General features: G+C 38.0%; 1 protein-coding gene across 1 annotated transcript in view; it reads right to left on the bottom strand.

Moving 5' to 3' along the window:
* LOC122108644 (calcium-binding mitochondrial carrier protein SCaMC-1) overlaps positions 1 to 12,787 on the bottom strand; it is a 44,198-nt gene that overhangs the window by 18,792 nt on the left and 12,619 nt on the right. The window contains exons 2-5 of the mRNA XM_042680649.1: positions 11,137 to 11,263; positions 7,989 to 8,076; positions 4,755 to 4,866; positions 2,000 to 2,158 (exon numbers count right to left, since the gene is read on the bottom strand). Of these exons, the coding sequence (XP_042536583.1) occupies positions 2,000 to 2,158; positions 4,755 to 4,866; positions 7,989 to 8,076; positions 11,137 to 11,263 (486 nt within the window). The remainder of the gene's footprint in view (positions 1 to 1,999; positions 2,159 to 4,754; positions 4,867 to 7,988; positions 8,077 to 11,136; positions 11,264 to 12,787) is intronic.

Genomic DNA, 12,787 nt, shown 5'->3' with positions numbered 1-12,787 from the left:
TGGTATATATACACAATGGAATTCTATGCCTCCATCAGAAAGAATGACATTGCCCCATTTGTTAGGAAATGGAAAAACTTGGAAAAAATTATATTAAGTGAAGTAAGCCAGGCCCAAAGAAACGTAGGTCCCATGGTTTCCCTTATTTGTAATAACTAGTATATGTATGAGTCAAGCAGAAAAGGTCAGATAATGTGATGTCAGGAAAATGAACCCTTAGATGTGTATTTTAATGTTTTTTTTCTTTCATGCATGTGTTTCTAAACATTTATAAGATTATCTCTTTGTTGCTTTGTATGTCCCTCCTCCACAGTATAACCCCTGCTTTCACTATATTTGATGTCAGTATAACTTGTGGAGGAGATGGGGAAAAACCAGTTGTTTAAGGATACAGGTGGACCTGTTGCAACAATGAGAAGTACAAGTTGTCATGTCCAAAACGAGCTTTACAACGCTGGTGCGGGGGGGGGGGGGGGGGGGGGGGGGGGATTGGGATTAGGGGGGGAGGGGGGGAGGCTGGGAAGGGATGTGAAGGATAAACAAAGGAGGAGGCTGCAATGCTTGGTAAGAAATGTACGCATTATCCTGCCCATGTAACTGTAACTCCTCTGTACAGTATGTTCACAAATAAAAATTAAATTAAATTTTAAAAAAAAGAATTTTTTAACTTTAAGCGAAACTTTCCAAACATCACTCAGCTCCATGGATATCAAGAAACTCCTGGCCAGTCCCATGTTATCGTCAATCATGTTTAAATCTTTGTGTGATCTATTGAATGTCTCCCTGCCTTTGAATTTTGTGGAATCTGCCTCCCCCCAAAAAGCAAGTGGTGCCCCCCAAAGCAAAGTGAACATTATAGTAATCCTCCCACGTCTTAAAAGGCCATGCAATGTGCTTAAATGAAGCACCAAGTGGAAATCTAAGATTTGTTCAAAGGTGGCACATCCTTTAGTGGAAGTTGGTCAGTGATATGGAAGAAATGACTCAAACATGTGCAGCACCACCCTGAACTCTTTCTCAGGTGTGTTCTCTTTGAAACCAGGTACCCATGAGTACCAAGGGTCTGCTGTATTAATTCATTTCCATTCCCTGCTCCTTTCTAGGCCTAATACCACACTGAGAGTGAACAGAGAAGCCAGTCTATAAATCCAGGTCTTTTTCTGCTAATCTTAGCTTTTAAATAATTTTTAAAATTGTATCTTTATCCCCTGATTCTAGATTTCAGAAATGCCCCACTTTTAATAAAGTAACATAAAAATGAGTGAAAATACAAGTAATTTAACGTGAACACTATAATAATGGCTAGAGGATTTTTTTTTTAATGAAACAGTTGAATAATCATAGAAAGCCAAAGATTAAAAGCTCTTACACACATACACCCACCAATAATTTAAGGTTTGGCAGAATATTGCCAAGTACTTACATGGACTGAACTAAGGGTTAATAGCAATAAAATAAAACGTTTTTTTTTTTTTAAGGTATGACAAACTATTACTGGAACATTTTGAAACCTCTTTTTGAGAACGAGAGAATGAATTTTTAAATACAGTGCAACTGTGTAAGAAGACAGTATACAGCAGCTCAGTGAAAGCTGCTGAGAGATTCGAGTGGGAAAATTCAAAGCAACACATAATACATGCTTGTTAAAATTAATACACGGTCTAAAACAACAACAGGGAGGCAAAATAAGACGCAAATGGAGTTGGGGGGGACCGGTAGGAAAAAGAAAAGGCTAACAAGAGGGTGAGTATGGTTCACGTAGATTATTTGTATGAGTGAAAATAGAACAATGACACTTGTTGAAATTGTTGTAAGAAGAGGACGTGGGATAAAAGAGACTGGAAACCGAGGTAAGGTTGATGGGTTATGTAGTTTACACATATGCAGGGGTCATGACGAAATTACCCTCGTACAGCTAACATAGGCTAATTTAAAAAACAGAAACTTAAAATCTTTTTCCAAAGCAGCACATGACCCAGAGCAAGGCCCTGGAGCTCACCTGCATCATGACCTTCAAGCGATCTAGAGGGGCAGTGCTTGTTCGAGAGACAGCCCCAGCAATGCCTCCAGACAACAGCTGCCGCCACCATTGCCCCGACTTCTTCTCTTCTTCTGTGAACTCATCAGGAATAGTTAAACTGTCCCCTATGTCAATCCCCTGTGCACACGGGAGAAAAAGACCATCTTACTCCTTCGGCTAAAAACTGACTCTCCAACGAGAGGCTTCTGCTGGTGTTAGTTCTAGAGAACCATGCATTATTTTGGTTAAGATTATCTATATTCCTCAGAACTTACAATAAGCCAATCTAAGCACTTAGATGATTATAGTCTGTTCACACTAAATATAATGTAGTATCAGTTCACAAGAAATGAAAATAATTACCAGTTTAATTTACCAATAATAAAGTTAATGACCAACTTTACCAAATCAATCATTAATTACTGATTTTACCAAAGGGATGATTACCACATGCATTTAATAAGTTACCAATTTTTACTAAAGCAATTATTACCAATTTTATCAAATCATTACCACATTCAATTAATGTAATTACCAATTTTTATCAAATCAATAATGACCAATTTTTTATCAACTCAATCGTTAACAACATTCTTTATTTATAGACTAGGTGACTTTTGTTTAAGTTATAATAAAAGAACAGCATTTCATCAGATATAGTGAATCCTTTCTAGTATACTTTCCAGGATGCTAGACAAGCATTAGTGATGACAACTTTTAAGAAATTAGGCCAGGTACCAGTGGCTCACACCTGTAATCCTAGCTTCTCAGGAGGCTGAGATCTGAGGATCCCTGTTCAAAGCCAGAATCTTCATGAGACTCTTATTTCCAATAAACTACTCAGAAAAAGCTGGAAGTGGCACTGTGGCTCAAGTGATAGAGCACTAGCCTCAAGCACAAAGAGTTTCAGAGACAGTGACTCCAGGCCCAGGATTCAAGTCCTGGGACAAGAAGAGGAGAGAGGAGAGGAGAGGAGAGGAGAGGGGAGGGGAGGGGAGGGGAAAGGAGGGGAGGGGAGGGGAAGGGAGGGAAGGGGAGGGGAGGGGAGGGGAGGGGAGGGGAGAGGAGAGGAGAGGAGAGGAGAGGAGAGGAGAGGAGAGGAGAGGAGAGGAGAGGGAAGTGGGGGAGAGAAGGAAGGGGGGGGAGGAGAGGGGAGGGGAAGGGAGGAGAGGGGAGGGGAGGAAGAAAGGAAGGAGGGAGAGAAGGAAGGAGGAAAGGAAGGAAGGAAGGAAGGAATTAAGTTTGTCAGTTCCTCAAAAGTATATCTACATATGACACAAACCATGGCACATTACTTTATAAAATGAAACAAAAACCCTGTTCTTCCTCCATGGTATAACCCCTGTTTTCACTGTATTTGATTCTGGTGCCCTGCATCTTGTATATACATTTTTCTAATTTGGGGAGGGGGAAAGGGAAATAACAAAATGCTGTAACAAGGATACAGGTTGACCCATTGTAACAATGAGATGTATAAGACACTATGTTGAAAATGAACTTTACAATTTGGGAGGGGAGGAGTTGGGGATGTGGGGAGGAAAGAGATGGTAGGGAAAAAAAACAAAGGAGGGGGGTAACAATGCTTGATAGGAAATGTACTCATCTTACTAATATGTGACTCTCCCTAAGCTCGGTTCCTATATTGACTCTCTATAAATAGTTTTACAAATCTGGCTTGTTACTTAAAGCATGCAAGAGATTGTATGTAAAATTTAGCAAGTAGGTGGATATTATGTGAAATGATCATTCATCATACCTGTCCTAAACATTGCTACAGGTTACAAATGTAGCTTGAAAGAAATGAAATTCTATAATCATGTTCTTATAATTATCTAACTCATTTTGGTTGACATCAGAGATTTCACAGGCAAGCATGTAAGGGTAAGGAGTGAGGCCATGGAAATGACCTTCCCTTCTCTCAGTTTACAATAAAAAATGAGTAATACTTCATATAAGTATTAAATGTGACCAACTGAACTGCTAATGTAGCACTACTTTATTTTATTTTATACTCACAGTTGAATGGATATTAATCACCAACAATTTTCATAGTGTTTAGGCATTGCTGCTAATGGCAGTATATGAACTCTAGGCTTCATTTAACTTTGCTGAAATCCATGAGTGAATATAGAAGGGAAGCTCACTCTCTTCCTCCAGAGAGTCCCCAATGGCCTCCAGAGGAGATGATGCAGAGGAAATTTCATTTCAGTACCACCTTATTTTAGCAGAATATTGATAAAACTTAATCAAAATGTAAAAGCTTGTGGAATACCAACTTGTGTGAAATACTGTGCAAATGAGCCAAAATATTACATAACCTTCAGTGAGTTCACTGAGTATCCTCAACCCATGCCAGAGATACATGTAGGAGCCTGCCTAAATAAGCCTAAGTTTCAGAAGGGACCTGAGGCTACATCAACATGGACAAGGTAAGCCCTTAGTAGTCATAGGTGTTGCGATGATGTGGGCATTATGTGACTTTTAGACTTCTTCCTGGCAGAAGACGTATATGCTAATTAAAGCTGCACAGCTCATGCATCAAGGTGGTCCTTCTAATTTTGGACAATGGCATGATATTAAAGACTTTTGCATGTTTGTCTAATAAATTTCTTCAAGATAAGGAACTACTGGGGTTTGGGCACCCTGACTGAGGTGTTACACGGGGGTTCTTGGGTGGTATTTCTGTGGATGGCATGCAGTTCCAAAGAAGTATAATGACACAAAGCAAACTCACTGTAGAATGTTTCCAGAAACGAATAATTTCCTGGATGTCTGAAGCAGGATTAAATAAGAAGTAGTCCCTCCATTCATTCCAATCCACTGTCATTGTCCCATCGGCATCAATACTGAAAGAATTTTTAAGAGATTAAAGAACACAGGGACAAAGCTGGTATTACTGGCCATCATACACAATAACAATTTCTTTTTCCAATGTAATATACTTATTAAAAACTTAAACCCCATCATACTAGGTTGTCAGAATTAGCAGCAGGCATTTAAAGGTCCTGTAAGGTAGGTTTAACTACCTAGACAAAAAGAAACCCCAACATTACAGTGAGAGCTCACTAAAGATTGCCACAGGCACCCTGTCATGAGCTATAAAACACAAAACCTAGACAATTAAATACTGGAAAGTAGTCATGAATGAATTATGATCCATGTTTGCTTGCACTGACTCCGGAAGTTTTGTTGGGTTGTTTCGTTTTTTGGTTTCGTTTTTTTTGTGTTTGTTTTTACCATTCTGTTACAACATTTGGATGCAATTTTGAAATATGCTACAATTTGCTTTTCCAGCTTGCATGTTAAAAAGAAAAAAAAAACAGTGATTGTAAGAAATCAAAGTCTTATTAAGTAGGCCTTTAAATGCTTAAGAAATCCTGGAAATAAAGGACATAAATTAGAAAGGGTGAAATTAAATTTTCACTGTTTGCAGATGACAGGATCTTAAGTATAGAAAACGGCAGAGACTACACACACACAAAACAAACTATTCAATGAATGCAGAAGAGTTTTAGTGTACCAAGATCAGTATATAAAAATAAGTATCATTACTATATTACAATACAGAAAAATCAATGTAATAGCTAAAAAAAACCCAAAGTATTCATTTAATCAAAGATATAAACAACCTTCAATGAAAACCATAAAATGTTGGTGAATAAAATTGAAGATAACACAAAAATCAGCAAGACATCTCATGTTTGTACCTCATTTTCACCTTTAAAATTAACATGTTATAATCTTAAATATTTAACACAAACTTTTTGCGTGTTTTACAACTCTATTGAAAACAGAGTCCATCTGAATTGTTTTTTTCCTCCTAAGATCAATTCAGCATCATGACAGACTTTTGATTGGCTTGTTCACTACTGTAATTTTATGGAAAGGCTACAGAAAGATGGTAGTCAAATAAAATGTAATTTTGAAATACTTATTATGCTTTCTGGCGCCATTTTACATTCTGATCTGTATAAATGAAATTACACTTCATTTGTCCCAGTGCACAGACTTTGACATTCCATATCTACAGGAGAAACCAAGTCACTACTTACTTTTACAGTTCATTTTTTGTTTGCAACATCTGTAGCTTTACTGAATCACTATTTTCTATTTCATTACAATTGTTCATTATCTAACCCCATCCTCAAACTCCCAAGTATGGGCAGGATTTGGGCTGATTTTGTTCACTGGTATCTAGTATATTGCCTAATACAGAGTGGTTCAATGCCACCCTAGGCATAAAGTTTGTGAGACCTTTTCTCAACCAATAAAAGCTGGGCATCGTGGTTAATGCTTTTCATCCCAGTTACACTGGAAACTTTAATAGGGAGATTGTGGTATTATAGGCTAACCCTGACATAGTCATGAGAACCTAATCAAAAGGGCCTAAGTAGTTGCTGGCGATGTGGCTTAGTGGTAAAGTGCTTAGCTTTCATGCATGAGACCCTGGCTTGGATTCCTTGGTACCATATAAACAAAAAATAAAAGTAATAAAAACAAGAAAAAGAAAAAGGACATAAGTGGTAGAGTACCTAACTAACAAATGTGAGGCTCTGAGTTCAATGTCCAATACCATCAAATAAATAGATGATTAAATGAATGAAGCCAGGCACCAAAGCTCACACCTGCAATCCTAGATACTAAGAAGACTGAAATTGGGAGAGTTGCAGTTCAAGGTCAGACAGGGCTGACCTTGTGAGACACTTTCTTAAACCTGGGTGCAGTGATATACACTTGTCATCCCAGATACTTGAGAGAGCTAAGATCAAGACAATCACAGTTCAAGGCCAGCCTGGGCAGAAAGGTCCACAGGATTTTATCTGAACAAGAAGCTGGTCTTGATGTATGTCCCTGCCATCCCAGCTCTGACAAAATGTATGAAACAAGTAGATTACCATCTAGCCTAGACCTAGGAAAAACGTAAGACCCTATCTCAAAGATGACTAGTGCAAAAGAGGGCTGGAAGCATGACTCAACTGTAAATATCCATCTAGCAAACACAAGGCCCTTAGTTCAAACTCCAGTACCATTGAAAAAGAAAAAAAATAGTACTATTCAGTACCATGGGGGCAGGGGGGAGGAGGGGGTGGTAGAATAGGTGGTAATAAAAGAGTTATAAAAGTATCTGTACTTGAGAGGGTATGATCCCATCTTGTAAAATAGCAGATTAAGGCTGTAAATATCTGTAAATATCTGACTAAACAGCTGAACTGATGGTTCCAGGTAATGATGTTCAGATTGGCACTGAGTTCTGAGAATTAAAGTCAATAGTTATCTGATCACTGGGAGACCTTTGGAATTTTTCCTCATCTAGCCACCTAAACACCTAAACAATTTGCTAGACAATTTACCTAGAAAAAAATGAGTTCTATTGTCACCACAGAAAGCAAGAGGAGGAAGACAAGAAACAGCCAAGTCCTTGTCACCTTGTGCCCGACTGTAACACCTACAGCTGTTCCACTCTCTGGGCTCCCGCTCCCATCCCTGCCTGTAGACACATCAAGGCATACACAAAACAAATACAGGGAAAAAAGAAAGACAAACAATGGCCACCAAGAATAATGAATAGTGCAGTACAGAAAAATGCTTTAAAGCCTCACTTAACACATGCAGCTCTCTAATGAGGAATATTAAAGTGAGAATGGAAAATAACCATCAAGCTGGGCACTAGTGGCTAACATCTGTAATCCTAGCTACTCTGGAAGCTGAGATCTGAGGATCACAGCTGAAAGCCAGCTCCTGCAAGAAAGTCTGTGAAACTCAATAAACGACCAATAAAAGATGAAAATGGAGCTGTGGCTCAAGTGGTGGAGCACCAGCCTTAAGTGAAAAAAAGCTAAGGGACAGAGCCCAGGCCCTGTGTTCAAGTCCCAGTACCAGCACAAAATAGTAGTAGTAGTAGTAGTAGTAGTAGTAGTAGTAGTAGTAGTAGTAGCAGTAGTAGTAATAAACAGGACAAGGAGCTTACCTTTCTAGAATCAATTGTGCTTGTTGTTCAGAAATATTTACACCCAGGGTCTTGAGAGACTGGACAACTTCTGATGCCTCAATTTTTCCTTTAAGCAAATGAAAACAACAGAAACTCAGACTCAGAATTGACAAAGATCTTGGAAATTGAATTTTCAATTCTTCTATTCAAGAGAAAGATTTATAATGATTAAGGCAAAATTATGTGTCTAGGTACATTATAGATCAGCTTAAATCCATATTAGCACATCAATACTCAAACTTGGACCAAGTAAACATGAACATGGAACAAAAATATATGCACATCATTTAACTCAGTAATCACTGACAATCATATGGCTAAAACCTGACATTCCACAGAAGATCCCAGAGTTCCAATAGCCTTACTCAGTGATGAAATTAAGAAGTAGCAGTCCCTACGTCTCAAGTAGATAGAGCACCAGTCATGAGAAAGAAAGTCAAGCAGGAGCACAAGGGCCTGTGTTCGAGCCCCGGTACCTGAGTTCAAGACCCAGTACCAGCACTAATGCAAAAAAAAAAAAAGAGAGAGATAAAGTGTTACTGTTTACATTTGCTGTAAATGTGTCATTAAATGGACCATTGTCTTTTAGCTACTCAGGAGGCTGAGATCTGAGGATCATAGTTCAAAACTAAGTTTCTGAGACTCTAACTTCCAATTAACACCAAAAAGCTGAAATGGAGCTGTGGTTCAAGTGGTAGAGTGTTAGCCTTGAAGGGAAAGAAAGAAAAAAAAGCTCAGGGCCTGAGTTCAAGTCCCAGGACTGGTACACATACACACACACAAAATATCACCTTTATTTTATTAGAATTTTCTGTGAAGGACATGGATATGTGTATGGCTTGTGTGCTGGGATCACTGGCCACTAATTATCTGGCAGTTGATCCTGAGGTAGTTCCATTTCTCCACTTTGGGCTTTCCTAAGTTTATCAAGAAAGTTTCCACCACAACTCAACTGAAAAGTGACCAAGTTAAGACAATATGGGTATATTCAAGGTTATATGGCCATAGACATTCAAGATTTCTGTCTTTTTTTTTTTGGTAGTACTGGACTTGAACTCAGGGCCTTGCTTTTTATTAGACAAGTGCTCTACCACTTGAACCAGCCCTTCCAGTTCAGAGTCCAAACTAGACTGAAAATTTGCAGAAAGGAAGGCAAGCTGATTGTAAGATCTGAATTATGCTTGACAATTAGAGGAAGACTAGAATGGGGACAGGCATAAAGGTTTATCAGAAGACAAGGATGCTCTCATAGTTCTATCTTCTATCATAAGCTCAACTCTTCCTGACATAGAATCATAGACTTGAACCAAACTCATTCTAAATTAGTTGAATCTACTTGGTTTGTAAGAATTTGCTTTGAATTTAGCTTTAGTGTAAATCAGTAACTTTCAAGCAAAATAAGCCTTGTTGACTGTCTTTGTAAATAAAGTTTTATTGGAACACAGCCAAGCCTATTGGTTTGCATATTGTCTATGGCTAGGTAGCCACAGCTAAGACCTCAGTGCCCATGATGCTAAAATATTTATGTCTAAACTTTTATGTGATGTTTGCCATTACAATATAAACCCCATTTTCTCTCAATCTATTTGTTCAACTTCTTTACTGAATAGCAAGTCTATGGAATGAGTGACCCTGACTCTTTATAAAGAGAGAGGAATGTAGAGCTATGTTATAACCTTGATATATTTCCTCTTTCACGATTGTTGCTAGAGATGGGAGGTTCATGGTGCTTCCCTTTCTCATACCATGGCCTTTGTTTTATGCCCTTCATAACTGGGACTCTAAGCTACTCCTATAAATAGAGAGGACATAATACCAATCAGAAAGTATATAGTTAAATCTCACATGCTATATGCTACCTATATTTTCCTTTAATTTTCAAGAGCAAAGTCCTTTTTTTTTCTCTTTCTGCTGGTCCTGGGGCTTGAACTCAGAGCCTGGGCCCTGGGCCTTTTTATGCTCAAGGCCAGCACTGTACCACTTGAGCCACAGCACCACTTCCAGCTTTTTCTGAGTAGTTTGTTGGAGATAAGAGTTTCATGAACTTTTCTGGCCAGGCTGGCTTCAAACCATAATCCTCAGATCTCAGCCTTCTCAGTAGCTAGGATTATAGGCATGAGCCACCAGCACCTTGTTCCTCCTTAATTTTTTTAAAAAAATATTAAATATAAGATAATCTGAAAGTTTTTAAATTTTAGAATATACAATATCCATGCCTATAAATGAACAGAAATAAATCTTTTTTACAGAAAAGGCAAGTATGTATTATTATTATTGTTATTATTATTATTGCAGTACTAAGGCTTGAACTCAGGCTTCTTGCTTGCTAGGCAAGTATTCTCCATGGAGCCATGCCTCTAGCCCTTTTTGCCTTAGTTATTTTTCAGATAGAATTTCAAGTTTTCACCCAAGGGTCAGTCTCTGACTACTTTCCTCCTACGTATAAACTTCTGTGTAGGTGGAATTATAAGTGTATACCCTAGCTTGTTTGTTGAGATGGGAGTCTCACTGATTTTCCTGGGCTAGCTTCAATTTGTGATCCTTTCAATCTCTAATTCCCAAGTAGCTGGGATTATAGGCATGTACAACTACACCCAGCCTTTTTTTTTTTTTTTCCATCCTGGGGCCTGAACTGTGGGTCTGGGTGCTGTCTCTCAGCAATTCAGCTCAAGGCTAGCACTCTATCACTTGAGCCACAGCGCCACTTCTGGCTTTTTCTGCTTATGTGGTGCTGAGGAATCGAGCCCAGGGCCTCATGCATGCAAGGCAAGCACTCTACCACTGAGCCACCTTCCCCTTCTTTCCAGGCCTAGCTGGTTGAAGTTTTTTTTTTTTTCCCCAGCCTATTTTTTTAACCCTTAGCTTTAAGTCACATCAGCATATTGACTGTTCTATAATTAACATTTTATGTCCATTTTTAATTCAGTAGACCATGCTATCTGTAAGTTTTCTTCATTAAAATATGAACTGTAAAGAAAACTAAGATTATTAAAACAAATGAGTGAACAGTAACACAAGAAATAATTACATCTTGAAAAAGAATAAATATGGCATCAATTTAGACTTTCAAAAGTCCAAAAAATGTTTCTTCAAAACTGGTGAAAAACAAAAAATGAGAAAGACACACCATCATTATTTCTGTCCAAAGTTTTAAAGGCCAATTTCATTTTTTTCTCATGGTCTTTGAGGTACTTCGAAAATTCTTCAAAATCCAGCTTCCCATCTTTGTTGGTATCTCCAGTATCAAAAATTTTCTATAAATAAATAAAAATAGAAACAATTTTATTGTAAATATGAACCAGAGTGCTAAATTATCTTAATACCTCAATCCAACTGTGTGCAAATGTACATGTACACGCATGTACACACACACATACATACGTACATACACAAACACACACATGACCAAAAATTCCATTACAGCACAAACTTAAATGTAAGTATCCCACTACAAGACATTTCTAAATCTTTTTGCTAAATTTGATAAGAAAAATTATGTTTTTATTTCAATAAAACACAGCAATGTTGGGGGGGGGGGTGCTGTTACTGGGGCTTAAACCTATGTCCTGAGTGCTGTCCCTGAGCTTTTGCACTCAAGGCTGGTGCTCTACCACTTGAGCCACAGATCCCCTTCCAGTTTTCCATGCTTAACTGGACTTTCTTGCCTGGGCTGGCTTTGAAGCACAATCTTCGGGTCTCAGCCTCCTGCATAGCTAGGATTACAGGCATAATCTACCCGTGCCTGACTCTACAATACTTTCAAGGAAGTAGTAACAGCAATGTTTCAGAGAAGTGGAAAGGTGACAATATTTCTCAACCCACTTGATGAGGCAGATCTACCCTTCATGCCATCTCTTCAAAAAGAAAATTATTAGCAATGCCACTGGTAATACATATATAAAATGCCTAAAGGATGGTAGATCAAATGCCATAATATATAAAATTATATGTACTATTTATATATTTTATATGGAGGGCAGATAAACAAGTTAAAATGGAATGTTAGGTTAACATTAAGAAATCTTGTAATTTATAGCATAAACAGAGAAAGTCATATGATTATCTTAATAAATATTTGATGAATTCAATATCTTGATTAAGAACTCTTAGAAGCTCATGTCTGTAATCTCAGCTACTTAGGAAGCAGAGACTGGGAGGATATGGATTGGAGGCCAGCCAGAGAAATATTGCATGACCTCATCTCAACCAATAAAGCTGGGCATAGTGGCCAACTTAACTACATGTCATCCTAGCTCTTCAGGAGAAGGGGTAGGAAGAGAATTTATTCAAAAAATAAAGCCAAAAGGACTTCAGTTATTTATACTCAGGTGGTAGAGTGCTTGTTTAGCAAGCATTTAGCAACCCCCACCAAAAGAAAAAAAAAAAACCTCTTAGCAACTAGGAATAGAAAAGTACTTCCTTAGTCTGATAATGGGTATCTACAAAAATAGTCCAGCCTTTTTTTGTCTAAGCTAGTTTCTTTTCCAGTATAACCTAAAGAGGCTTGATTAAAATACTACTGCTTACTTTCTAGAAAATAATGATTGTTTTTCAATTTCTTTTTCAAATTACTCAACTGAGATTTGCATCCTTCAGGAGAAAATGTCAAAGCATTCTGAAGGCCCATCTATATCTCCAATTCTGTATCTTGTTCCATGTACATATCAATAAATAACTTCCATTTGGGAACAAAGTGTCTTTTACCCTGTCTTTGCAAATCAAAGAAAAGAAACAATGGCCAGGTATGGTAGTTCACCCCTGTAATCCTAGCTACTCAG

The sequence above is a fragment of the Dipodomys spectabilis genome, unplaced genomic scaffold, assembly GCF_019054845.1.
Source record: "Dipodomys spectabilis isolate Male_0828 unplaced genomic scaffold, ASM1905484v1 ptg000002l, whole genome shotgun sequence".
In the NCBI taxonomy this organism is placed as follows: domain Eukaryota; kingdom Metazoa; phylum Chordata; class Mammalia; order Rodentia; family Heteromyidae; genus Dipodomys; species Dipodomys spectabilis.
Note: the sequence above shows the minus strand (reverse complement) of the source record. Positions and strands in the feature narration are given on the sequence as shown.